General features: G+C 35.5%; 1 protein-coding gene across 1 annotated transcript in view; it reads left to right on the top strand.

Annotated features, from left to right (window-relative positions):
* Positions 1-25,602, top strand: part of THSD7B (thrombospondin type 1 domain containing 7B) — a gene marked incomplete at both ends in the record, with an annotated part of 783,939 nt that overhangs the window by 552,217 nt on the left and 206,120 nt on the right. The window contains one exon of the mRNA XM_080689965.1: positions 7,394-7,572. Within this exon, the coding sequence (XP_080546091.1) occupies positions 7,394-7,572 (179 nt within the window). The remainder of the gene's footprint in view (positions 1-7,393; positions 7,573-25,602) is intronic.

Raw genomic sequence — 25,602 nt, 5'->3', positions numbered from 1 at the left:
ATTGGGAAGATAAGAAAGGAAAATTGATGAAGGCAATAGTTCAAATCATGGTATATTCATATAGGAAGATATCACTACCAATTTCGCTAATGTGTACAGGGTGGGGAGTGAGGTAGAATACAAAGGGAATCTCACCAAATGCTGTGTGCATGTATGTGTGTATCACTACAGTATATACAATGCACCAATAAACATATAAAAGTATAAAAAAGATCAGTTCTTTATGTTGTTATATTAAATTGACACTAACATTTATTTATAGCAAGTGAACCAGGTTGGACAATTAGTCAAAAACTTATCTCTATGACAATAAATATTCTACAAGAATTTCTTAGGGATCTGAAGTCAGAATCCACATGTTACCACAGATCATTATCAAATTTTGTGTATATTATTTGTATCATAGAACTTGACTATATACCAGATATTTTCCTCATTTATAACACTGATCTCTTCCAAAATATGAATTCCTTCAAAAGCATGGTTGATTCTTTTTCATTATCTCTTCAACACTGAAGAGAATATTCTGAAACCACATTAATTTTTTCCAGTTCTAGTCATCAACTATCTATTTCAGCCAGGTATGAGTTCAAGTCCCCTTTCTTCTGTCAAATCTATAAAATAAAGGTTTTGGCCTACATGATTGTAACTCATCTACATCTAGAATAATGTATAATAGTGAATTAAATATATATATACACATATACATGCATATATATTTGTTATTCTTTCTTTCTCTCTATATTGGAAATTGAACCCAGAGCCTCACACATGCTAGGCAAATAATGTGCCAATGAGCTACATCTCAGCCATTTTTATTTTATTTTGAGAGGATGCCTAGCTAAATTGCTCATGCTGGCCTCAGACTTGGAATCAATCCTCTTGCGTCTGGCCACCCAAGAGGCTGGGATTATAGCATGCGTGACCAAGTTTGGCTTTAATTATATTTTTAATTAAGGAAACGGATTGACATTTAAATTATTCCTTCAGTGGCTGTTTTAACATTTAATAAGTAATTGTACTACGAAAGCTTTTAAGTTTTTAGGAGTCCAGTAAAACATTTATTTGTCAATTAATTGCTTGAATTTTATATAACTTCTAAATCAGATATATTTCAGGTATCTTATTAGAGTCTATATCCAAAGGAGATACTTTGGACACATCAAAAGTATTTGTAACACAAAACCATCTTTTTAATTTTTATATAATGCAGTAAAATATTTTTCTAATAATAAGTTTTCAAAAAACTTTATTTTTCTTCATGATACTGCGAATGGAACCTAGGGGCTTTCTACATCTGAGTTACACACCCATTCCTATTTTTTTTTTATTCTTTATTTTGAAACAGGGTTTCACTAAGTCAAGGAGGTAGCTAAAGCTGGCCACAAACTTGTGATCTTCCACTCTCATTCTCCCAAATATTGGGATTACGAGCATGTGCCACCACCCCTGGCTCAAAAACCTTTTATTTACTGAAAATGTTAAAAAGAAGAGATAAAGTGTACGTGATAGTGAGATTTAGAGTGATGCATTCATGTATACACATAACATCATTTGGTTTATTTTCTTTCCCAAGAATGCATATTTTCTGTTCATAAGTAGTATTACATAGTCAAAATATAAATTCTCTAAAGCAAGCTGACCACTCTGTCAATTTTGTTCTGTATTCAACATGCTAATAAATTGATCCTAAATAGGTGATTAACTTCTTGTATTTCTTGGGCCATTGTTAAAGATCTCTTCTAATACTTTCCTCATATTTCTCATACAAATACATCTCTTAAACCAACCAGATACTTTTCCTAACTAAATAAGTAGAATGACAAATTCTAATGGTACTAAAACATATAAATTAAAAGCAAAAAATTAAACAGTAAGAAATAAAGACACGACATCATTTTAACTTCTATGATTCTCTCAGATCTTACCTTGTTCAGCATTTTAAATTATTTTCTTTGTGTGTGTGTGTGTGTGTGTGTGTGTGTGTGTGTGTGTGTGTGTGTTTTACTGGAGATAAAAAACAGGGGCATTCTACTTCCAAGCCACACCCCCAGCCTTATTTAATTTTCATTTTGAAACAAGGTCTCCTTGAGTTGCTGAAGGTCTTACTTCTTTCTTTTTTTTTAATTTTTTATTGGTGCACTGTATTCATACATCATAGTGGGATACAAAAAACTTTTTTTTATATTTTTATTCTTTATTTTTTATTTATTTTTATTGGTGCATTAAAAACTTTTGTAGACATACATGCACACATCGCTCAGTCAGCCTCCACCCGATCTCCACCCCATTCCCTCCCCATCCCTCCTTCCGATGCTTGGCTTGGTGGTTGACATCTAGTATTATAGCAACTTATCCAAAATTAAAAATGATAATCTCACATAACAGTTTCATTTGTCTGATACCAAGCTTTTGATAACTTAAAGATAACATTTTAATATTTCTTTTTGCTTTCTTTCTTACCAGAGAATATTTTTTTCTTTTCTTTTTTTTTTTTTAGGTGAAACTATCATATATTTATATATTTATTTTTCAGGAAAAAATCTATCCTAATATGTAATATGGACTCTAGATACCCAAAACAATCTCGAAAAAGAACAAAGCTAGAAGATATATATTTTCTAATTTCAAACCATATAAAGCTACAATAATTGAAACAGTGTAGTACTGTTCTAAAGGCAGATATATAAACCATTGGAGTGCTGGCCTTGAACCTTCCATTACCCTGTCTCAGCCTTGCAAGTATTGGGAATACAGGCCTACACTGCCTACCCCAGCTAAAATTTTCCCTTTCCAATAATGTTTTTTTTTTTAATTATTTGAGCATAGGTTCAGTAAATAGAACATGAAATGTGCAATAAGATTTTTGCTGTTACTTTACATAGTAGGAAAATACAAGTAAATTAACCTAGGTGAGTTTTTGAAGCTTACTATCATCAATATTTTTTTTCTCTCATCCTCCAAAAGAGAATCTTTTAGGGAGAAAAATATATTAGTATTTGAATAACGGAGGGAATAAAGAACTGCACACAAGACCGCATTTTAGGAAGTGGTTGTAGTTGAGTCCATCGTATTAATTAAACTGTTTATACTGTTCTTCACTGTGCTGACCTGAAGAGGCCAGTGTTTGAGATTAGTAATAGAGCTTGAAGAGTTTATTCCAGGAGGAGTCCCAGCATTTCAGTTCTGTTTGGCTTGTCATTAAATATCTTTGGTTTTAATATAGAGATGCTGTCAATAGATTTTATTCAGTCCATCTTTATTCATTATATGAGGTTTCTGAGCATGTATTATGTGTATAATGTATGTGGTTTACAGATTGGTTGTATTCCCTACTGGTAATTCTGTAATGACTACTTTATACCTAATTTTATGTGTACAGATACCTAAACTAGAACTCTAAGGCATCCCTTGGCCAAGTAATAGGATGATCCAAGCAATGTATTTTGCATGTAACCTGTGGTGTAAAATACTTCTTGGTCAAAACACTTGCTTCTTTCATAGTAACTGGATTTCAATTTATGAAAATGTTGCCACTAAAGTATTGGCATATTTTATGGAAATTAGTTTTTAAAACATTAGTGAAGTTTCTATAACTTAGAAATTGGAATTTTTATACAGTGGATTAACCTTGTGTATAAGTTATATTTTCATATTCTGTTGCTCAAAATTGTAAGTATTGAGTGTGAGGGTAAAACCAATCTTTTCAATTATGGGATAGATATTAGAATGTGCAATTATTAATAGTTCTCACTGTGGACTTTCCTTTGGGGTATACTCTAGCATGAAAATTCCCTGAAAAATATAAATGTCACTGTTGCTTAGTCGTGTTAAATTTCAAAATTATTTTATACTCATTGAATTTATAACCTTGACTTTCATTAAGATCCTCTGGGTTTACTTCTTATCATGGGGAAAGGGAAAGTATTGCTACAGGCTTGCTAATTAAAATCCTTCAATATGCAAGTACAGATGAAGATGATTTAAAAATCTCATTCCATTAAAAGGATGTCTACTTTTTAATCTGCTTTAAGAATAGGATCTATGCAGACATTCAAATATTTAAAACTTATATGTATGAAATCTGGAATTTTGGACTTGCATATTTGAAGTTTATATGCCATGAGGATAAATCCCATTTAATTTATAGCCCTGAAGCTTTTTAAAATTTGATATAATGAAATCATTTGGTGACTCTGTTTCTCTGTAAAATTAGATAGTACTTGGGGCCTCTCTTTAATATTTTACTTAGTTTTTACTGTATATCCTATATTAAATTGGTGATCAAAGTGTCTTAGAAATGACTATAGAATGAAAATTGTTAAACAACAATGGATTAATCTTTTAATAATCTCAATTGGAACTTTTTTGAATTGCAGAAAATCTTTCTTGATTATTCTTAGATTGGTATATTTGTTCTTACCAGTGAGTATTATTTGGAGAGCGTAGAGTTATTCTAATACTAAAATGAGAGAAATAGAAAATTAAGTGAGGGAGTGAAGGAGAGACAGACAGAGGGAGGAGAGGAGGAAAGAGAACAACCTAGGAAACAAGGTCTGAAAGAAACTAAAAACCTAAAGAAATAGAAGAAAAGAATATGCCTAATATGGGGAAATAGATGCCTTTTGCATTTTAGTACGAAGAAAAGCCATGCATGCATAAAGATATGCCAATAGAAAATCAAAGGCATTCTTATTCATTTCCTTCTATCTTTTTTTGTTTTCTGGGATGGACGAGGTAAGGTCTTAGATGTTTGAAGACAGGTGTATAATGTTCAAAAGAGCAGACAAAAGAATGAGAGGAAAACTCAGAATGCCCAGGCAATGAGAAAAGGTGGTAGAAGGTAAAAAGTACACATTAAGTTTCACCAGTCATACTAGCATTCTCTTCATTTCTACATTATTAGCCTCCGTTAAGAACAAGAAGGACCCGTGAGATGATTGAAGTCTGAGGTTTTGCCAACCTAAAATGGCAGAAGGATATTGAATATTGGCACAAAGTGGTCAACTACACTGGCAAGATAATGGCCACAGTAAAGAACCTGGGATGCTGAGCTGGTTGGGTAAACAACTTGTTTTGCATCAGCAAGGGTATAACTATTTTGAAGAAGGGATATTAACTGTAAATAGAATTTAATAAGATACAGGAGGAGAAAGGATGGGAGAAAAAAGAAGTTAGAGGTGGCTCTCAGCCTTGAAAGTATACTGACTCACTTCGGGGTTCTTTAAAACCGGCCAGTACCTGGGTCCTCTTTGCTAAGATTCTCACTGAATGGTCCATGTACTTTTTAGGTAGTGGAGTTATATTTACAGCAAGCTTGAAAACCATTGCTTAGATGATTTCACAAAGAAGCTGGAGTTTTATTTTGTTCTATTTTTGTAGTGGGTTGGAATTTTGTTTGCAAGGCCACCGAGCATTGGCATAGAGTTAAGAGAGGAGTGACATAAGTTCGTACAGATTTTCAAAACTCTTCCTCAGAGTGATTGATGGATAGAGAGGATGGTTAGGACAACAGTAAGACTCATGGGAAGAATATTGTATTATTCTGGACTAAGAATGGTGAGATCTTGAAGGAAGGACTGACAAAGGAATTGAAGATTAGCAGACATATTTATACTTATGAGTTTTAGCATATAAATTTATGGCGTATATTAACACATGGGTATAATGGTGCAATGTGTCTGTGGAAATAAGATGAGATTTTTAATTTGGTAATTTCATAGTTTTTTTTTTTTCTTCTTTTTGGTGGTACTGGGGATGGAACCCTTCTACCTCTGAGCTACACTCCCAGACCTATTTTATATTTTATTTGGAAACAGGGTCTCTTAAGCCAGCGAGGCTGGCTTCGAACCTGCATGATCCCTCTGTCTCGGCCTCCCAAGCACAGGGATTACAAGCGTGCGCCACACTTGGCAATAATTTCATAGTTTTTAATAGCTGCATAACAAATTACCTCAGACTTTGGAGCTCAAAGAATCTTTTATAATCTCAGTTTTCAGGGATCAGGGGCCAAGGCTTGTCTTCTCTGGATTCTCTCAAGGGGGTCTTACTGGACCATACTCAAAATATGGGCCAAGGTCGTGGCTTATTAGAGGCTCAATGAGGGAAAGTTCCCCTTCTCAGCTCTGTTGGGTTTTCAGTAGATTTCATCTTTATGCAACTAGAAGACTGCGAGGTTCCTGTTTTCTTGCTGGCTGACCTCCATGGGCGACCCTCAGAACCTGTGGGGTGCTCAAAGTTCCCTGCCATGTGACTACCCCATGTCATGGCGTGGCTATTTGCTTCTTTAAGGCCAGTTCAAAATGGTCCCAGCCTTTCATTTCAGAGCTTTCATCTGAATAAGCCAGGCAGACTCGGGATATTTTCTTGTTTGATTAACTCAAACTGGTCAGTGTATTTGGCACATTAATTATATTTCTAAGTCCTCTTCATCTTTGGCATATACTCTAAGCTAATTATGGAAATGATGCCCCACCACATTCACAGTTTTTGCCTTCACAGAAGGGAATGGGAATCAGATGATGTTACAGTTAATGGAGACAAGGAAAATAAGAGGAAAAAAAATGATGACATCAGCTCTAGACATATGGAAGTTGGAGTAATTGGACATCTAGCTAGAGGGGCCCAGTAGGTGGCATGTAATTCAGTAACAAGACTGGCATTTGGAGATGTATATTTGGTAATAATCAGTAGAGATGATAGTTAAACAATAAAATTATTCAGGGGAATATTTTAACAAGAAGTAGGCTGAAGACAAAAGCAAGACCAATTAAAACTTTAATACTTGATAGATGTTCTAGAATATTTAGAATACATAGACATATGTAAATTTAGAATACATAGATATACTTTAACTCAGATCTCTTGATTCCAGTGCAGTATTCCATTATGCAACTTTTTACTGTTCCCTTACTTTTATTTTCAATAATATTCTGCTTTTCTTAATCTGTGGTCTACTCTCTGCCTACCAAGTCACATTAACTGAAAGTGAGGATCAAAATCCATTATTAGTGAAAGCTGTGGTGATTATAGAGTATGCTCATTGTTCCAGATGGTGACCTGTAGGATGGGGAACAAGAGGCCCAGAGAGGAGAGATGGTTCCCTCTTTAGCCCCAAATTGCTTCATTCCTTTACAGAAACCAGAAGTAACTTTTTCCTATCTCTTCCATCTCAGATGCCTATGATTATAAACAGAATGGCACAAATTTGAATGCAGATCCAATTGTATTTTTTAATCTCTTAAAACTTCGGTCTATTCATCTGAGTAGAAAACTGATGTCATTGTACCAATATTATTAAACAATCCAAATTGGAATGATGGAAATAGAAAGTGAATTTGATAAGTATGTTTTGACGAGACATTACTCCCCTTTCTCAAATCTTTTCTTCTAGGCTATATTCAAGAGGAATGTGTCATCCCCTGCCCATTTGATTGCAAGTTAAGTGATTGGTCCAGCTGGGGGTCTTGCAGTTCATCTTGTGGGATTGGAGTGAGAATTCGATCCAAATGGTTAAAGGAGAAACCTTATAATGGTGGTCGGCCATGTCCCAAATTGGATCTTAAGAATCAGGTAAAGTGCACAGAACAACAAATAAAAAGCTAGAAACCTATTTCCAGTATTATTTCCTGTTGAAGTTATCCTCTTATTACAGGTAGTGTTACAAGGTTGGAATAAAGATTAGGAGGGAGGCAGACATTAAAATAATAGAATTATCAATGCCAAGACAAACTTGATATCCTTAACCACAGTAATATTTACAAGATTAGTTCCAATTTTAAGTGCTTATGAAGTTTGATATCATAATGTTATAGCATATTATGTGTTACATTTATATGTGTGTATGTGCATATGTTAAAGAATATCTATTACTGTATGACAGTATAATTAGTAGTCTTACCATCCATCAAATCCAAAACTGGCATTCTGTTTTCCTTTTTCTAACATTTTATCCTAATTTTCTTCATTCTCAATCTTGCCAATTTTTCCACAACTCTCCAAGTCTCTTTTGAATACTTTTCTGTTTTCCCAAAAATCATGCCTATTTTCCTAAATAAAACACTGGTGGTTATCTTTTTATATGACTGTCTAATAAAATTGCTCTCCTAGGCAAGCAAAGTTTATTAGAGTACCTCAGTTTGCTTTACTTGTATAACAAAGTTTAAAATTTGGCCAAGAATGATATTAAAGAACCCAAAACATTTTACTCATAACTGCATACTGATTATTATCTTAGACTGATATTTCAGGGTTTTTAAGAAACCAACTGAATAGGTAGAATACAAGATGATATTAGTTAAAAGTCCTTTATTCTTAGAGGTGAAGTTTTTCTCCTGTAGGTACATGTATCCTTTGTGATGGGGGACTTTTAATAGAATAGCTACATATATTTGTATCACTACTTCTATTATATTAATTTCTGTCCTAATCCAGCTTTGATCAGATGCTATTCAGGTTGTTAATGAAAAGGAAATCCTATAGATTTTACCTTAATTAATTTGATTGTTTCATACTAACAATTCAAGACCAATATGGCTAGTTGTTTTTTTTTTCCTGAAGATTTAAAAAAAGACACATAACTCACTGAAATTGAACAGTCATTATTCTAGCAAGAGATATTTAAGTGCTAAGACAGGGAATAGTTGTTATGCTTGTCTTTCTTGTTTTTTTTAAGTTTATATGATAAAATAATGAGCACAGTTTTTTTCATCAAAGAAAATAGAAATGTTTTAGGGAAAATCAAAACAAAAGAAAATGAATTCAACATTAAATTTGTGAAGAAAACTTACAAGTCCCAGAGTCAGGTGAAGGGAAGAATGAGATGGGATTATAAAGAAAATAATCAGAGTAGAGAAAATTTGAGAAGATAAGCCTTACATAAAAGAAATTATACATTATGGGCATGAAGATAACTTTCAGGTGAGCACTAGGTAAAAGAACTATTTGACTATTCTTAGGGGGGATTTTCTAGTCATTTGAAATGGAAAAGTACTAAGCATTTATATTTATAGTAATTTGTGGTCATACTTAGAATATCCTCTTCAAAACCATCAGTGAAATCTAAGCTTTGTAATACCAGTGTTAAAAACTAATTTTAATATTCTAACTTTATGAGCTAAGAAATTATCTAAGGAATAAAAAGCCTTCATTTGAACATAGACATTAAGACTGTATTCTCATTATGTAAAGGCAATGTATAGAAACATCTGTAAAATTTGAGATTATGAAGAAATTAATGGTACTTGTATGCCTTCTGGATTTAAAGGCAACTTGTTCTAAGTACTTGATTGACACATAGCACTTACAACCTGAAGAAGTAGCACAAGCTAAAAATTAAATCCAAGCTCAAGAATGAATAAGATAAATTAAATTAGTGAAAATTAAGTGAAGGTAAGCCTGTCTTCAGGGGATTTTTCTGACTTTTAAGTTCAAGAAAGCAATTGTAACCTTCCAAAGACATATGTTGTTTCATGATGCTCAGGCATGAATCCTGAGTTTTAATGATGACAAACAGAATTTAGTATGATGCTTATTCTGATATAAAGAGGTTTCACATACCTAAAAATCATATTTAGCATAAAGTTGAATCAAAGAAGTTACCCTAATTCATAATTTATATATTTTAATATGTGTTTTTATTGTAACTTGACAATTTATAATTGTATATATTTATGGGACAGAAAATGATTTTAATGACTTTACAACTTATGAATACAATATAAAATAGTAAAAATCAATATAATTGTCTTTTTATCTCAAATATTTATTATTTTGTGGTGAGAAATTTTGAAATTTACTCTCCTAGTGAGATTTTAAAACATACAATACCATACTATTAAGTATATTCATCATACCATACAATTGGTCTCAATTTTTTAAAAAAAATCTATTTCCTACTGTTTAATTGAGGATTTTTGTTTTGTTATGGGTATCTTAATTTTATTATTAATGACTTACTAAGAACAGTGAGCAATTGTAAGTTTATCTACTTCCTCATTACCCCTACCTCTCATCCTCTAGTAACCATCATTCAACCCTCTGTTACTCTGAGTTCAGTGGCTTTAGATAGTACTTAAACAAACATGTGGGATTTATTTTTCTGTGCTTGATTTATTTTATTCTGTATAATAACCTCCAGTTCCATCCATCTTGTGACACATAACTGCGTTTCTATCCTTTAAAAGCCTCATAATCTCATATCATGTATATGTTCTACATTCCGCTCATTCATTCATTTGTTGATGGTACTTAGATTGATTGCATAACTTGATTACTGCAAATAGCTACAAGGATATGAGAGTGCAGATATCCTTTCAACAGAAAAATTTTAGGTATTTTGGGTAAATAACTTTGACTTGGGATTGCTGGGTTATATAGTAATTCTGTTTTCAGTGTTTTGAGGAACCTCCATGCTATTTTCTATAACGGCTATCCTAACATTTCTACAAAAAAATATACATGGGTTCCCTTTTCTCCATATATACTTCATATCAGCATAAATTAATTAATCATGGCAAAAAGTAATAAAGCCTCCCTCTCAGTTGTAAATCTGTAAATGGCAAGGAGAAATATATTGTGGAAAAATCCTAAATTTCAAAGAAAACTCCTAAAACCAATTGCTTCTTTAAAGCAAGCACAGTTATTCCTATGAGTGTATCTTTGTTGACTTTGTTCTATATTTGCCCTTATTTATATTAAAATCCTCTTTGTGCATGTTTGTATGTGTGTGGATTATACTATACATGGAACATTGTTTTAAGTATTTCATATTTTTTAAATTAATCTGACAATAAGTTGTGTTGCAAGGGATTTTCATTATTTAAAGAATACTCTCAGCTTTTATTATCTATGGCAATTCTTCTTTAGAAAAGACCACTGAGTTTTCCTCCAAACTATAAATATGGTATAGCGTTGTATCCTCTTTTGTAAAGATCAGTTTTTATATTGGCTTTAGGTTACTCATCTCTTTTCCAATTGGTTTTCAGGTTTCATTTTATTTTCCTATTTTGCGAATCAGATTACTATCCTATTGCCTATCTATATATAAGTAAGAAATTTAAAATACTCACCAAATTGCATTAGTAAGAAACGCACATATCTTTAGGACCTGTGCACAAGTAAAAATAATTATGTGTCAAGTTGAGCGTAACATATATTCATAAAAATATCGAACTTTCTTGCATGTTTGTCTATCTTTCTAAATGTTGGTATATCTGCATATAATTACTGATTCTCCTTTAGTTCTCTTTAAAACATGAGGTCTTTTTGAGGGCAAGAGCTGTCTTTCTATTTTTGTATCTCATTCTAGCCACTAGCATACAATCTTGTGAGTTGTCAACTTTTATTCATTGGATGTCTAATTTGAAAAGTAGCCTTTTCTGTGGATGAGTAGATGTCTAGTTTCATAGAAATCAACAAATACATTAGAACTCTGGTCTCTTCTGCTGTGATTTATCATTCAAATTCTCAAAAGCTTGAGCCCTTCTAAGAAGCAAGAAATCAGAACCTCCAAATTATTATTGCCAAGGAGGATCTTTCAAGATTTTTTGAAAAATCTTTGGCATTTAAATCCCCATTGAAATTGAACACAATGATATAAATGGAAAGGTTCATTTTATGTACACAAGCTCATAAACTGTTCTGAATCTGTTAGTGAAATCAATATTTATATTCTCCCATAAAAGCCTCCCTTTTAAACCAAAGCCTATCAACCTGATAGCTCTTTCTCTAGAAGTGCCTAAGTGACAGCCATCCTTGAATAGCTTTCTGCTAAGAATATTTGTGATGCTAAATAGTTCAAATATGCAGCTTATCCAAAGCTTTTATCTAGGCATAAGTGTCTTCTCCATAGTTTATTGGATTATCAGGTCATTTGGCTGATGCCCTTGACTCTGCTGAGCTTTATAAAATACATAATATATTTAAATTTTACAGTCCATAACATGTAGAGTGAATGTGAGTGTATGTGTATATATATATATATATATATATATATATATATATATGCATACATACATACATACACATCCTATTTTTCTTTTGAAATGCTGCCATTAGAAAATTAAATATGAGGACATTAAAGCTCCAATGAAGGTACACTTCTTTTTATGGGTTCTTCACACAATTGAAGTCAGAGGTAGTCACAGTTAGAATAAAAATCTTGTATGGAGATTCATTACTTATACTTTTTAAAGATACATTCTATTGCAATAGATGTTTCAAAGATTCTTTATGTTTGCAACTGACTAAGAGAATATATATTAAATATGTGTGTTTTCTAGAAACAAGTATAATTTTAGAGCTCTGTCTTCTAGAAACAAGTATAATTTTAGAGCTCTGTCTTCTCCCCAAAAAGAGGTGATATGAATTTGGAAATGAGTATGATATGTTTCATTTTTCAAATTAAGGAAATAATGTTTTTTTATTTTTGTGATACTGTGGATGGAACCCAGGGACATTCTATCTCTGAGCTATACCCCCAGCCCTATTTTATTTTATTCTTACTTTGGAAACAGGGTTGCACTAAGTTGTAGAGGGCTTCACTGACTTGCTGAAGCTAATCTTGAACCTGTATTTTTCCTGTCTCAGCCTCCCACCTACTGAGAATACAAGCATGCTTCATCATGTTCACCTTGAAATAATGTTTTTAATGGTGATTTCTTTCCAGAGGTATACAGATATATTCAACATGAAGATTTCTTCCTGGGAATAGGACTTTGGGGGTGAGAAAATATTTCTATGGAGAACTAGCTATGCTCATTCTGATACTGCTTCGTTAACTACTAGCAGCATGCTACGATGAAGAAATAGGATAACTGTCATCCTATTTGGATGTTTGTTTACCCAGAAAAATATGGCAACACTTATGTTTAATTTCACTCAACCAATTTTGGCCTCTTGATTCTTTTCAACCAGCCTGCCTCCCGTAGATTCTGATCTAAATCAAATTGTTGCTGGCAAGAGTGGCGCTCACTTTGGACTTAGTCCTTTGGCAAGAGCCCCAGACTGTACTGGACCAAGAGGTTTCTTCCTGATAATTAATATGGAAGGAAGCCCAAACTGACCCATGATTAAGCACATTTGGGTGTAATGTTTTTTGATGAGGGGAACAATTGGTGATTCCCCCTTTGGTAAGAAAGTGTTTTTAATATGAAATATTGCCTGGCTTGGAATGAAGGATACCAGAGTGAGTTAGTCCTCCCAATGGTTATTGGGAGGATGTAATAGAGGGAAATACAGCAATACGTCTCCCTGTTCCTCGGTCTACCAATTATCCCAGTACCTAGATACAAAGCATCCCATTTAAGAGGAGCATGGAATGGCTGGTGTGAGCTGGAGTTCTTCCATCTGTAACCTTTTTGCCCCTCTGCCCTCCCTGGCTCTGTGCTGAAAAGTGGTGGTGTTGCACTGATTGTGAGGAGTGGAGCTTAGCGGATGCCTGATTTTTCTTTTTTGCTCTTGCCTTATTGCTAACTCCAAGAAAAAAAAAATAGTATTTTCTTCTTAAGATATTCCCTCCCCTAACATGTATCCACACATACCCCACTCTTATTATTCTAAAGTAATACCCCTCAGGCTTGTTAAAATCTTTTGAAACTTTGGTCATTATTCTTGATAGCTGCCAGAATCACTCATGAGAAGCATTTTTCCTCTACCCATTATCCACTTGGTCTTATGTTTTGCTGTGTTTTTAAATATTGGATATTGCTATTCTGCAGGTATACAAACTCACCTTTAGTTGTTATTCATGATGTTCACTGTGTACCTGTAGAATGTTCCACACATAGGCTGGCTTAGCAAAATTCCTTCATGTTGCCTGAGGCAGGGCTTTCAGGATTGGCTCGACAGCTGAAAAATTGTAAAGTTGGCAGGATTTGTCAAATTTGGTTCTGGATCTCTTTTATTGCCCTACTGTACCAGATATTCTCCTTAGCCCTTTAACTCCAAGTCCTGAAGTACGAGAAAGCATCACTTTCAATAGGAAAAGTCACATAATCTCTGCTTTCAATTTTGAAAAAGTTAACCAAGTTGTTTCAGTCAGTATTCTCACTGTTATACTCTAAAACCTGACCATACAACTTAAGGGAAGGAAGTTTTATTTGCTCAAGGTTTTTTGGGGGCTCTCAGAATTCAGTTCATGTGAGGCTGGAGTGCAGAGCTAGAGCTCAGGCTATGGTGGTGGAAACAGAGAGGAAGAGTACAGAGGCTCAGCCCCTCATGTCACAGAGGCTGGGAGCAAGAGAGAGCCACCTGCCAGCAAGGGGAGGCGGAGCCATATATAATCCCCAAGGATGCACTGCAGGGCCTCCTTCTCTAGCCACACCCTACTGGCCCTGGCCACCACCCAAGCTAATTCATTGCAATGAATTATAATCTACTAATGAAATTTCAAGACTCATGAGTTAACTATATCAGCCCTGAGCTCTTCAGGAATCACAATATATTTTACCATAACTCAAGTATTCAGCTGGGTGTGGTGATCCAGGTTGGTAATCCCAATACTCAGGAGGCTGAGATAGGAGGATCACAGGTTCCTGGCCAGCCTCAGCTACTTAATAGACCCTCTGCAATTTACTGAGACCCTTTATTCAAAATAAAGAATAAAACATAGGGCTAGGGGTATAGCTCGGAGGTAGAATGCCCCTGGGTTCAGTTCTCCATAACACAAAAATGTACTTCAAATAGGAATTCTCAAGAACATAGAAAAATATTGGCAAGGATCTGTTTTCTTATCTTCCCTCAGTCGGTCATGTAACACTGCTATGTCAATTAGTTTCTCTTCTTTCAGGCTTTAAAGAAACTGGATTTCACTTTAATGCAAGCATGGATTTGTTTTACTCAACATGCTCATTAAGAAAACTAATGCAAACTAGTGGGAATGCAATATTTTCTTTTTGAAATGGATTAAAAATAAATTATTTGCTTAAGATCTCATTGGGAATAAGATGATAAATGGCATTGTAATTCTTCAGTTCTTTATTTTTAAAATTTGTCCCAGTATTTAGTTAAATTGTCAGAAATCATGTGACCTAGATCCTATCACAAGTCTTTGAAGAAAAGTATTTGTAGAATCATGATTTATTTTTTTATGCATGACTTAAGAGGAGTATAGGTGAAAATGGCCTATCTGAAAAGCCTATTAAGTTTTCTGAAACCCAGAGTTTACTGTTTTGTATCCATCATTATTATAAGCACAAAACAAACACCAGAGCTGCCGAGAAGAGGTGATCAAAAATAGTTTTCTAGGCATTAGCCTGGGATACTGGAGTTCATCAGAAAAGACTGAATCCAGGGATGCAAACTTATTAAAAATAGTTTGTCTGAGCTAATTATTCTGATAGATGTGTTTGTAAACATTGGCACTGGAAGCAGTATGTTGTCTGTGCTATCCATGTCAAACCAGAAATGCATTTATTTCACACACACACACACACACACACACACACACACACACACACACACAAACATGGCTAGATGCCCTCATGTGTTCTCTCCTGAAACCGATTACATGCCCTTTCTGGTTGATGGGTGGAGGTGAAGGCAGAGTAAATCTGGGTGCAATGACAAAACTATACCCCAATTCATGAGTCAGCGAAAAGGACATAAGAAGGCTTCAGAGAAACCTACATTTACCCCTTCCCCCAATTCAGGACTATGCTGTTTATGCTTTTCTGTGTCATTTCTACAACTGTAGTTTTGTTTGTCTAGAACTGGGTATAAGTAGAAGACAGAATAAGATGGAACTGGTATGTAAGACCCTTAGATGACGTTTCTTCTTTTGTGAAAACAGTGTCTGAATATAACTAAGACCTTCTAGCACAATACTAGAATAATAAATTGTTCAAGCTGGGGAGACTTAAAAATATCTAATCTAGGGGGTGTTTTCATTCCAATCGCCACCCCCCATGCCACTTCTGAATGGCATAGGGCTTCAACTGTCTTCTGTATTTCTATCTTTTTAATGAAACCGTCTTTTTGGTCTCTTAACTTGGAAAGATAGTTATTAATCTACCCTCCTGTTGCTCACGAAAATCAATAAAATGATCACACCTCTTAAAAAATATATCTAATCTACTAGTTCTCAATTACAGCTGCACATGAGATCTATTTGAGAAGATTTACATCACTGACCTCCTTTCAAACTAATTAAATCTGAATTTCTGGTGATGGGATCCAACTGTCTATATTTTTAAAATCCTCAGGTGATTCTAATATGCATCATGGATAAGAATTGTTATCTAATGGAAACCCATCATCTTGTAAATGAGGTAATTGGCGCTCAGAGGAGTAATTTGACACCTAATTATCAACTAGAGTAGGAGTCCTGACTTTCAGTTCATGGTTCCTTCTCTCTTTGAGCACCTCTCTCAACCAAAGAACTTATATGCAATAAGAAACATCTTGCTCATTGCTCTCATAGACAGACAAGGAGAGGGCATTCTGACTTCATCCTGCAGCATTACCTCTGACATTGACTCTCTTTGAACCACCAACACTGAGTGACCTCTACCATGAACAAGAAATCTTTTTGTGAAATTGGCTTATTTAACGGAACTTGTGGCTTCCAGCAACTGTGACCCTTAAACAAGAAGGGCACATACCTGACTATGCACATACTTCTCAGTATGTAGAAAAATAAAATATAAAATATCCAAAGATTTTACAATTTGGGGTAATATGACTTAGTGGTATCTTTTCCTTTGCAATAATCCTTTTCCTTTGCAACAAATATTACATACATATCCTCATGCTCCATAATTAAGGAACATTCAAAGCAACTATCCAGAAGTGTCATGAAGGTGAGTAAAATTATATATGATGTATTAGTTAGCTTTCTGTTTCTATAACAAAAACCTAAGAAAATCAGCTCTTAAAGGGCAAAGGTTTATTTTAGCTCACACTTTTGAAGGTTTCAGCCCATAATCAGTTAGTCCCATTACATTTGGACCTGTGGTAATAGAGGAGCAAAAGATCTAGAGGGCCACTCCCTTAATGGCTGGGAAGCAAAGATGATAAAAGGGAAAGAAGTGAGGTACCACAATCTCCTTTTAGAGCTCATTTATCACCCAAAGACCTGCCAGTAGACCTCACATCTGGATGGATCCACCACTTCCCAGTAGCATCAAGTTAGGGGTCCAGGCCCTTACCTCAACACTTGGACCTCCAAGGAACATTTAGAATTAAAATTGTAGCAATGTGGATGAGGATTTCTTAGCAACAGTACTTTATTGATGAGCTCTGGTAGATTTCAATAAGAGAAGATGTAACAAAATTAAATTCAAAGCAATTGCAAACATTTTGGAAAACACCTTTACGTGGTGCACTTTTTCCAGTCATTCACTGTGCGTGAGTTTGCATTGACACCATGCTAGGAGGAGTTGCCAATGACGCTGTTTCAATTACACTGCTCAGGGAGTTTCCACTGGGAGTTCACGGTATTGGAAACTTGAGTGGGAGGTTGGATAGGTGGAAAATCTAAATAATGATGTTGCAGTTGTTGATGACATCAGAACTGCTTCACGTTTTTAAAAAGCACATGAAAGGGGTTTGGTGGTGCACACTTATAATTCCAGTATTTGGGGGGCTGAGGCAGGATGATCATAGGTCTGAGGTTAGCTTCAGCAATTTAGGGAGGCCTTCAGCAGCATATCCAGACCCTATTGTATTTCATTCATTTATCATTCATTCATTCATGGTACTATGGATAGTTCTTATGGGCATTCTACCTCTGAGCTACACATACAGTCCTATTTCTTATTCTTTTGAAACTGGGTCTCACTAAGTAACTGAGGCTAGCTGCCAATCAGCCATCCTCCTGTCTCAGCCTCCCAAATCCTTGGATTACAAGTGTGCACCACCATGTCCAGCTGCCAGACCCTATTTAAAAACTTTAAAAAATAAAACGAAGCTGGGAGTCTAGCTCAGAGGAAAATGCTCCTGGGTTCAATTATCAGTTCCCAGAAAAATAAGAAGAAGCCGGGTGTAGTGGTGCACGCTTATAATTCCTACGCTTGGGAGGTGGAGACAGCAGGTTTGAAGTCAGCCTCAGCTACTTAGTGAGGCTCTCAGCAACTTAGTGAGACCCTGTTTCCAAATAAAATATAAAGTAGGTCTGGGGTATAGCCCGGAGGTAGAAAGTCCCTGAGTTCCACCCAAAGTACCACCAAAAAAAAAAAAAAAAAAAGAAAAAGAAAGAAAGAAAGAAAGAAAGAAAGAGAAAGAAAGAAAGAGGACATGAAATCAGTTTAAACTCAATTAGTAAAACTGCCCTTTGTCTCCTATACTGGGATGCTTTGCCACTAACAAAAACTTCAGCCCAAGTTGGCTTAAGCACTATACCAGCATGTTAGCTGACATAACAAGAAGGCCAGGGGAAATGCATGCTCCAGGAGAGGTAACATCATCAGGGACAGAGCATCTCTCCTTCACTTTCTGCATTGCCACCTTTAGTAGTGGTCTGACCCTCAGATTATGAGCAGGATGGCTCAGCAGTTTCTGGTTTATCTCCCAGAATAATCAATGACCAAAACAATCAGAAAGTGTCTCTTCTTTCAAATCTTAGGAACAACAAAATTTTCCTAGAACCTCCCCAGGTTCCCTACAACACTTCTCATACTTCATGGGCTGCAGTTGAATTTTTTGTTGAGGTATTAAACCCAGGGACATTCTACCTCCAAGCTATACCTACAGCTGTATTTTTTATTCTTTATTGTGAAAGAGGGTCTCACTAAGTTGCAAAGGCCTCATTATGTATCTATATCTAAGGCTGGCCACAAAGCTGTGATTCTCCTGTCTCAGACTCCCAAATACTGGGATTACAAATATGGGCCACCATACCCTGCTTGCAGTTAGATTTTGTGTCTCTTCCTGATCTGATGGCTGGAAACAGTTATGACAGAACTTGATTAGATTAAAAAGTACTCTATTTCCTTAGATATTTTTAAAACTTCATGGCATTTAGAAGTCAATAATAACTGTCCAGCAACCTGAGATATATGTCCAAAGCTTCTCCTAGCAGTGGCAAATGGTGATGACAATGGTGTCTCAGTCACTTGAAAAGCATTTATGAGATGCTACTATGGGATAGCAGCGCATCTCAAACCTAATTTGTGTACATGAATCAGGCGCTACTAACCTGCTCTTCTCCAATTGCAAATCTGCTGGTCTGTAAATATTTTGCACCAGGGAACACTGAGATTCTAATGAGTAGGACGTGGGTTGCTCCTTCATACACTCATCACAGTGGGTGGGATGCACATGGAGGAATGAACCAGAATGTTCACTATATGCACTTAATCTCATTTTGATGTTTAATTTATGAGAGTATATATATTGCTTTGGTGGGATTTTGTTTTCTGAATTCCTTCCCCTTCCAAAAAAAAGAATAAAAAAGTGTTCTAAGTTGCTGTTTGATTTAGTTATTGGCACTGGGGATTGAGCCAGGAACATTCTACCTCGGAGCTACACCTCAATCCCTTTTTATTCTGAAACAGGGTCTTGCTAAGTCATTGAGGGCATTGCTAAGTTTCTGAGGCTGTCCTTGAACCTATGACCCTCATCCTTCTGGCTCATCCTCTCAGGAAGTGTGATTACAAGCATATGCTACCATGCCCAACACTGAGTATCATCTCTTTTAAATGATATTTTTTAACTCTCTATTAAGATGGAAAATTAAGTAATATTTTTAGTAAAAACTAACATAATAATTTCCCTAATAGGATGCAATTGCTTGGATGGGGGCTATTCCATGACACCTCTTTTATTGGCAAGGGCATCATTTTGCAAGTTATTTGGTATAAACAACTTTGTAGTGTCTGACTCCTTTGATAAATAAGCAGACCTCAAACCAGATAAGCAATATATTCATGCACCACATGTTTCTCCTTCTGTTTTTCTTGCCTTCTGTAGCCACGCAACCCTTTCTTGGGTTATTTACCAGTGATTTAAAGGCATATGAAAATTATGCACATATTTGTAAGGGCTCATAACAATACTAATGAAAGAAGCCAAGTCTAATATTTTCTTTAGATTTCCCTAGAATGTTTCAATCCAAATTAAATCTTTCCAAAGACTATTCAAGATTGCAACACCATTTGGTAATGGCCATAACAATAGCAGATGGCAGCAATAAAGAGAGCTGCATATTATTTTGTATAAGAGTGAAATAAGTTTATGGGCAAGGAATTCCAAGGAAGTTCATTTAAGGAAATTTATATATACAAATTTAGATCTAGAGTTGTTTTAAAATGCTTAAAATGTCCCTGAGGGATGATACTTTAAGTGAAGGTGGAATCTTAGAAAATGGTAACCAATGAGATTAAACACTTAGAGTTTGGTTTCATGTGTATCAGTGTTCTTATATCTCACATGTGTCTCTTCTGGCTCATCCTCTAGTCTTGAGGCTGCTAGAAGCAGGTACCTTATATTCTGTTGCCATCATAATTCTCCCAAGGTCTAAACACTCACAACCACATCAGTAAAAGTCTATATGCCCTCCTAATAATAAAAACCAAAAAGAAAAAAAATTAGAGGCAAACAGAATTTTTTTGTGTGGGAGTAGAATTTTGACATAATGAAATACTTTTATTCTTTTCTTTGAGTAAATTATGAACCATTACAGAATACAATTAGCATATGTATTTAGACACTGTGTGTTCAGGCTCCATTTTCAGTCCTATGGTTTCTTTATTGTGTTTATATTACCCTGTGTATATCAGTCAAAGCTGGAAAGTAGTCAAGCAGAAGTAAGCCCTGAGACAGAATGATAGGCGAAACATCTAATTCAGCCACTTTGATGTGTTGGTGTAGTTCCTTCTCTTATTGCTGAAAAAGAAACTGAAGCCTTTTGTTTAAATTGATAGCTATGTTCTTCCACTTAAAATTCCTTGTGTAGTTTTATTGGGGCATTGTCATTTTACATTATAATTAGGTTTAGTGAGATACAAACGTACATGCACATGGCACTTGGTGTAATTCCCTGTGGATCCTTCTACTGTTCTACTTTCTCTCCTCATTCATCGGAAGTCCCTTTTGCTTTCTGTTTTCTCTCTAGCTTCCACATATGAGAGAAAACACAGGACCCTTGACTTTCTGAGGTTGGCCGATCTCACTTAGCATAAGATCCTTTAGTTCAATCCATGTTTCTGCAAATGACATAATCACATTCTTTATTGCTGAGTAAAATTCCATTGTGTTTATATACCACATTTTATTCATTTCTCTGTGGATGGACACCTAGGAAAATGTTGATTTTCATGTAGTTGCCTGAGGCCCTGTTTCTATGAAACTGAAACAAATGACAAGTTGTGTAAGTCCAGGGAAAGAAGCCATGGAAATGGAACTCTTGGTGATCTCAATCTCTCTGGATTATTGGAATTGTATTCATTAGAATTTAAGGCCCCTATGTCTAGGAGACAAAACCAGAAGGGCAATTGAGAAAAACACTGAATAATTTTATGGAAAAATGATTAAGTTAGCTACTTGAGGCTAAATGAGGATAGTAAAGAACCAAGAGAGAAACTGAATAGGAAGAGCTTTGTAATGTAAAAATGAAATATGAACATATTGAATTCAACATATGATCTTTGCATGAATTATTGCCTGTCATTTGAAATGCACGTTATTCAGAACTACTGAAAAATCTGTTCTGGCTTATTACTTAATTAAAAGTAAGTTATGATCATTTTCAATCTTTATATAATTTTTATCACTTATAAGACAAGGACTTCCCATAATTCTGTTGGCTCTAATAATCAAAAAGGCATTCCTGTGCCTTTCTGTACAATCACTAAGCATCCTTTCTCCTCTCTAGCAGATATTACAAAAGAAACTATCATAGCTGGGGAAAATTGATATTCAAAAGTATAAAACTTGGCAGTGAAAAGATTAATTTTCTGTTCTTAATGCCCTTGATTATTGAAAACTTGAGACTTTCCCCGCAGTGAGGCCAATGGTTTCATTTAAGGTTGGCAGTGGGCAGATGCGAATGTTCTGCTCTGTTTTACTTTATGATGAACCAAAGAAGATCACTTGTTTCTTTAATGAGTTCATAAGAGATGCTTCCATGCTGAAACATTAGGTGCATCTTTTGGACTACTACTAGAAGAAGCAGTTTTAACAACTTGCAGAAATTATCACCATTAGAGTGAAAGAAGCACTTAAATATATATACCAGATGTTTCAAATGACTAGATTTGGGAGAAAACATACAATTAATTTACACTTTAGTACTAAGCACAAAATTTAATTTATTCTGATTAACTACTTTATAGCCCATCTAGAAGGCCATCTAGGAGTTATGGAAAAGCTATAAAAGGAGTCATAATCAAGAGATGACATTTTATTGGCGTAGATGCAGAAGAGTTTCATGCCCAATACCCATACTGTGCAGAAGAGTTCTAGTTTCACTTGCCCAGAACATTATTGAATTACAGACCTGGAATCTATGTGAGAAACGGATTAGCTCATTTAATTATAACTTATGCTGTTTGTTTAACCCAGGTAAATTGATTTAATATATAGCACATATTTTTTACTTACTATAGTCAAGTTTCTGTGCAAAAAATATAAAAAGATTTCTTGATAAGAATTTTATAAGAGAGCGGTGTGTGGTGGCGCACACCTATAATCTCAACTACTTACGATGTTGAGGCAGGAGGATTACAGGTTTGAGGTCAGCCTAGGCAACTTAGCAAAATGCTATCTGTTTATTTATTTATTTATTTATTTAGGTATTAGAAATTGAACCATTGGAAATTCTACCTCTTAGTTACACTCCTAGCCCTTTCTGTGTTTAAAAAAATTTTTTTGAGAACCTGATGAGATGGCATACACCTGTAAACCCTGTTCTTGGGAAGCTGAGACAAGAGGATTGCAGGTTCAAGGATAGCCTCAGCTAGTAGAATAAGGCTGTTTTTCAAAATAAAAATAAAATAGGAATGGGGATGAAGCTCAAAGATTGAATGCTCCTGGATTCAGTCCTCAGTACACACACACACACACACACACACACACACACACACACAAATACCAGAGGGACTCCAAATAATGGAGGGGAAATCTCAGCAAAGCTAGAATGGAAGGATATGAGGGGAAGAAAGCTGAGGTTGTTCAATGGAGGAGCTACATTTGAATATGTGTAATAGTAAAAATATAGCATGGTTAACCTGGACACTCTTTATTGGGAGGGGGGAAGGGAAATGGGGGAAGAGGGCATGAAGTTCAGTCTAAATGTACACCATTTTCAATATGTTCCACATATAAATAAAAATAATAATTTTTATATTGATTATATGTTAAAATGATAGTATTTAGGGCTTATAGATTTAAATAAAATGTCTTACTAAGAAATAAAAGTGTATTAACATTTTTTCTTATAATTTTTTTGGTGTGTGTGTGGTACTGGGATTCCTGGAAGCCCTTCTACCTCCGGCTACACTCCCAGACCTACTTTTACATTTTTATTTGGAAACAGGGTCTCCTAAGCCAGCGTGCGCGGCTGGCTTTGAACCTGCGCGATCCTCCTGTCTCTGCCTCCCAAGCGCGGGGATTACAAGCGTGTGCCACCACACCTGTCTTCTTATAAATTTTTAAAACAAAATGATGCTAATAGGAAAAAAGTAAAAGAAAAAGAAAAAAAAAAGAAAAGAAAAAAGAATGGGATCTTGGTAAGTTGTTGAGGTTGGCCTGGAACCTGCAATCCTTCTGTTTTAGCCTCTCAAGTACTGGGATTATAGGCATATACCACCATAGTTGGATTTCAAATGATTTTTCAATAAAGGCCAGGAGTGTAGCTCAAAGGCACAATGCTCCTGTGTTCAATCACAGTACTACAATCAATCAATAACTTAAAAAAAAAAACAAAAAAAAAAATACTAGTGGCTAAGTGAATAAGGAGGTGGACCTCCACAGCTTTCACATAGATATGAAAACATGTAAAACTATGAATACTATTATGCCAATGTATTCAGTAGTCCTAATATAATGCCTGGTGTGTCATAATAGAGAACTTATTATTGACATAATTAGTAATCACAATGTTGGTGAGGAGACTGGGAAAAGAGCTCAGGAACCCCATGATGGTATAATATTTCTTCAAGTCCAGATATTATAAATCAGTGAACTACTAGGTAGATCTTTAATGCAGAGTACATTATTTAGACTATTCAGTGTTTGCTATCATATGTTAGTTGTTTATTTAGCTGTCAAAATTTTAAGATTGGGAAATTTTGCACTAAAATTTGAATTTCTAATATTCCTTTAAAAATTCAAACGTCTGGCCAACTTCAGCTGAATCTGAGAACACCTGTTCCCTTTATATAGAATGTACCAGTGTAGCAGCCATCTTCTGGCTCTCTCCCCAGGTCCTCCCTAGCCCCAGGCCATGCACATCCTTTACAATCTGTGATCTGGGACAAGAATCCAAACATACACTCACATTGCACATGTTTCAGCAATCTAAAAAGCAACTGTTATATAAAATGCACTTTATTTTCCTGCCCTGAAAATACACCTTTATAACAAGCCAGAAGACTAAGTTTGAATTTGGGATGCTACAAGTTCTAAACCATAATGTAATACCAGAGGGTGAGCCGATCTTCAGCCTGTGATTCCCACTTCTGCTTTTGCGGCACCTATTCTGTTCTGGACACCCCAGTGTACTTGTATAAGCTTTGTCACTGCAGAACACACCTCACCTACCTCCTCAAACCTAGGGGTACCTACACAAGGGGGTACAGTCCCTACCCATAGTAGGACAAACCTAGGGAAAAGGCCCCCACAAGCCATGGAGCAGCTCAAACCCACTTGGCAGCAAATTCTGAGGTCCAGGGCTCAGGGAATATAAGGCGTCAGGGAGAAGCTTGTCAGCACACATCCCTGACTCATAGGGAGAAAGAAGCACAGCTCAAGAGGACCAAAGAGGGCTCCTCTGTGTTCAGGAGGAAAGCCCAAAGGCAGCAATGTCAGCAACCATTTATAATAGTGCCTTTATATGTTACCTTTCTTATGAAGGCACTGTTCCTGAAATTCATGTCTCTATCAAAAATTTTAACATGAAAGATTGAAAAATCATGTGGAAGGTTTCAAGAAAGCAGAAAGGGCTAGGATCTTCTAGGGAGATGATTTCACTTGTTGATGGCACATGCCTAGTGTCTGCAGGGGTCAAGGCGCTTAGTCCAGTTATATTCCTCTCCCATATTGCAGTGTTGTGTTCATGGCACTCAGTAGCTGTTCATGCATACCCATGTCTTGTCTTTATGCCAGAGTATGAGAAATGTGGGACACTTACTACACTATTCCAATTGAAATATGACAGAATTTGATAGAAATTGGAAGGGTTTTACCTAACAGCCTTTTAGAAAAGTGTCTTAAAAACAGATTTTTCAAACTCAGATTTCAGGATCCTTTACATTCTTAAAACTATTGACAACTGATCACGGTGGTGCACACCTATAATCTCAGTACTTGGGAGGCTGAGACAGGAAGATCACAGGTTCAGGACAACATAGCCAGACCATCAGTAACTTAGTAAGACTCTCTTTCAAAAATAAAAGTGCTGTAGCTTGGAGGTATAATTTCCCTGGTTCAACCCACAGTACCAAA

This window comes from Muscardinus avellanarius (assembly GCF_963383645.1).
Source record: "Muscardinus avellanarius genome assembly, chromosome: 2".
NCBI lineage: Eukaryota > Metazoa > Chordata > Mammalia > Rodentia > Gliridae > Muscardinus > Muscardinus avellanarius.
Note: the sequence above shows the minus strand (reverse complement) of the source record. Positions and strands in the feature narration are given on the sequence as shown.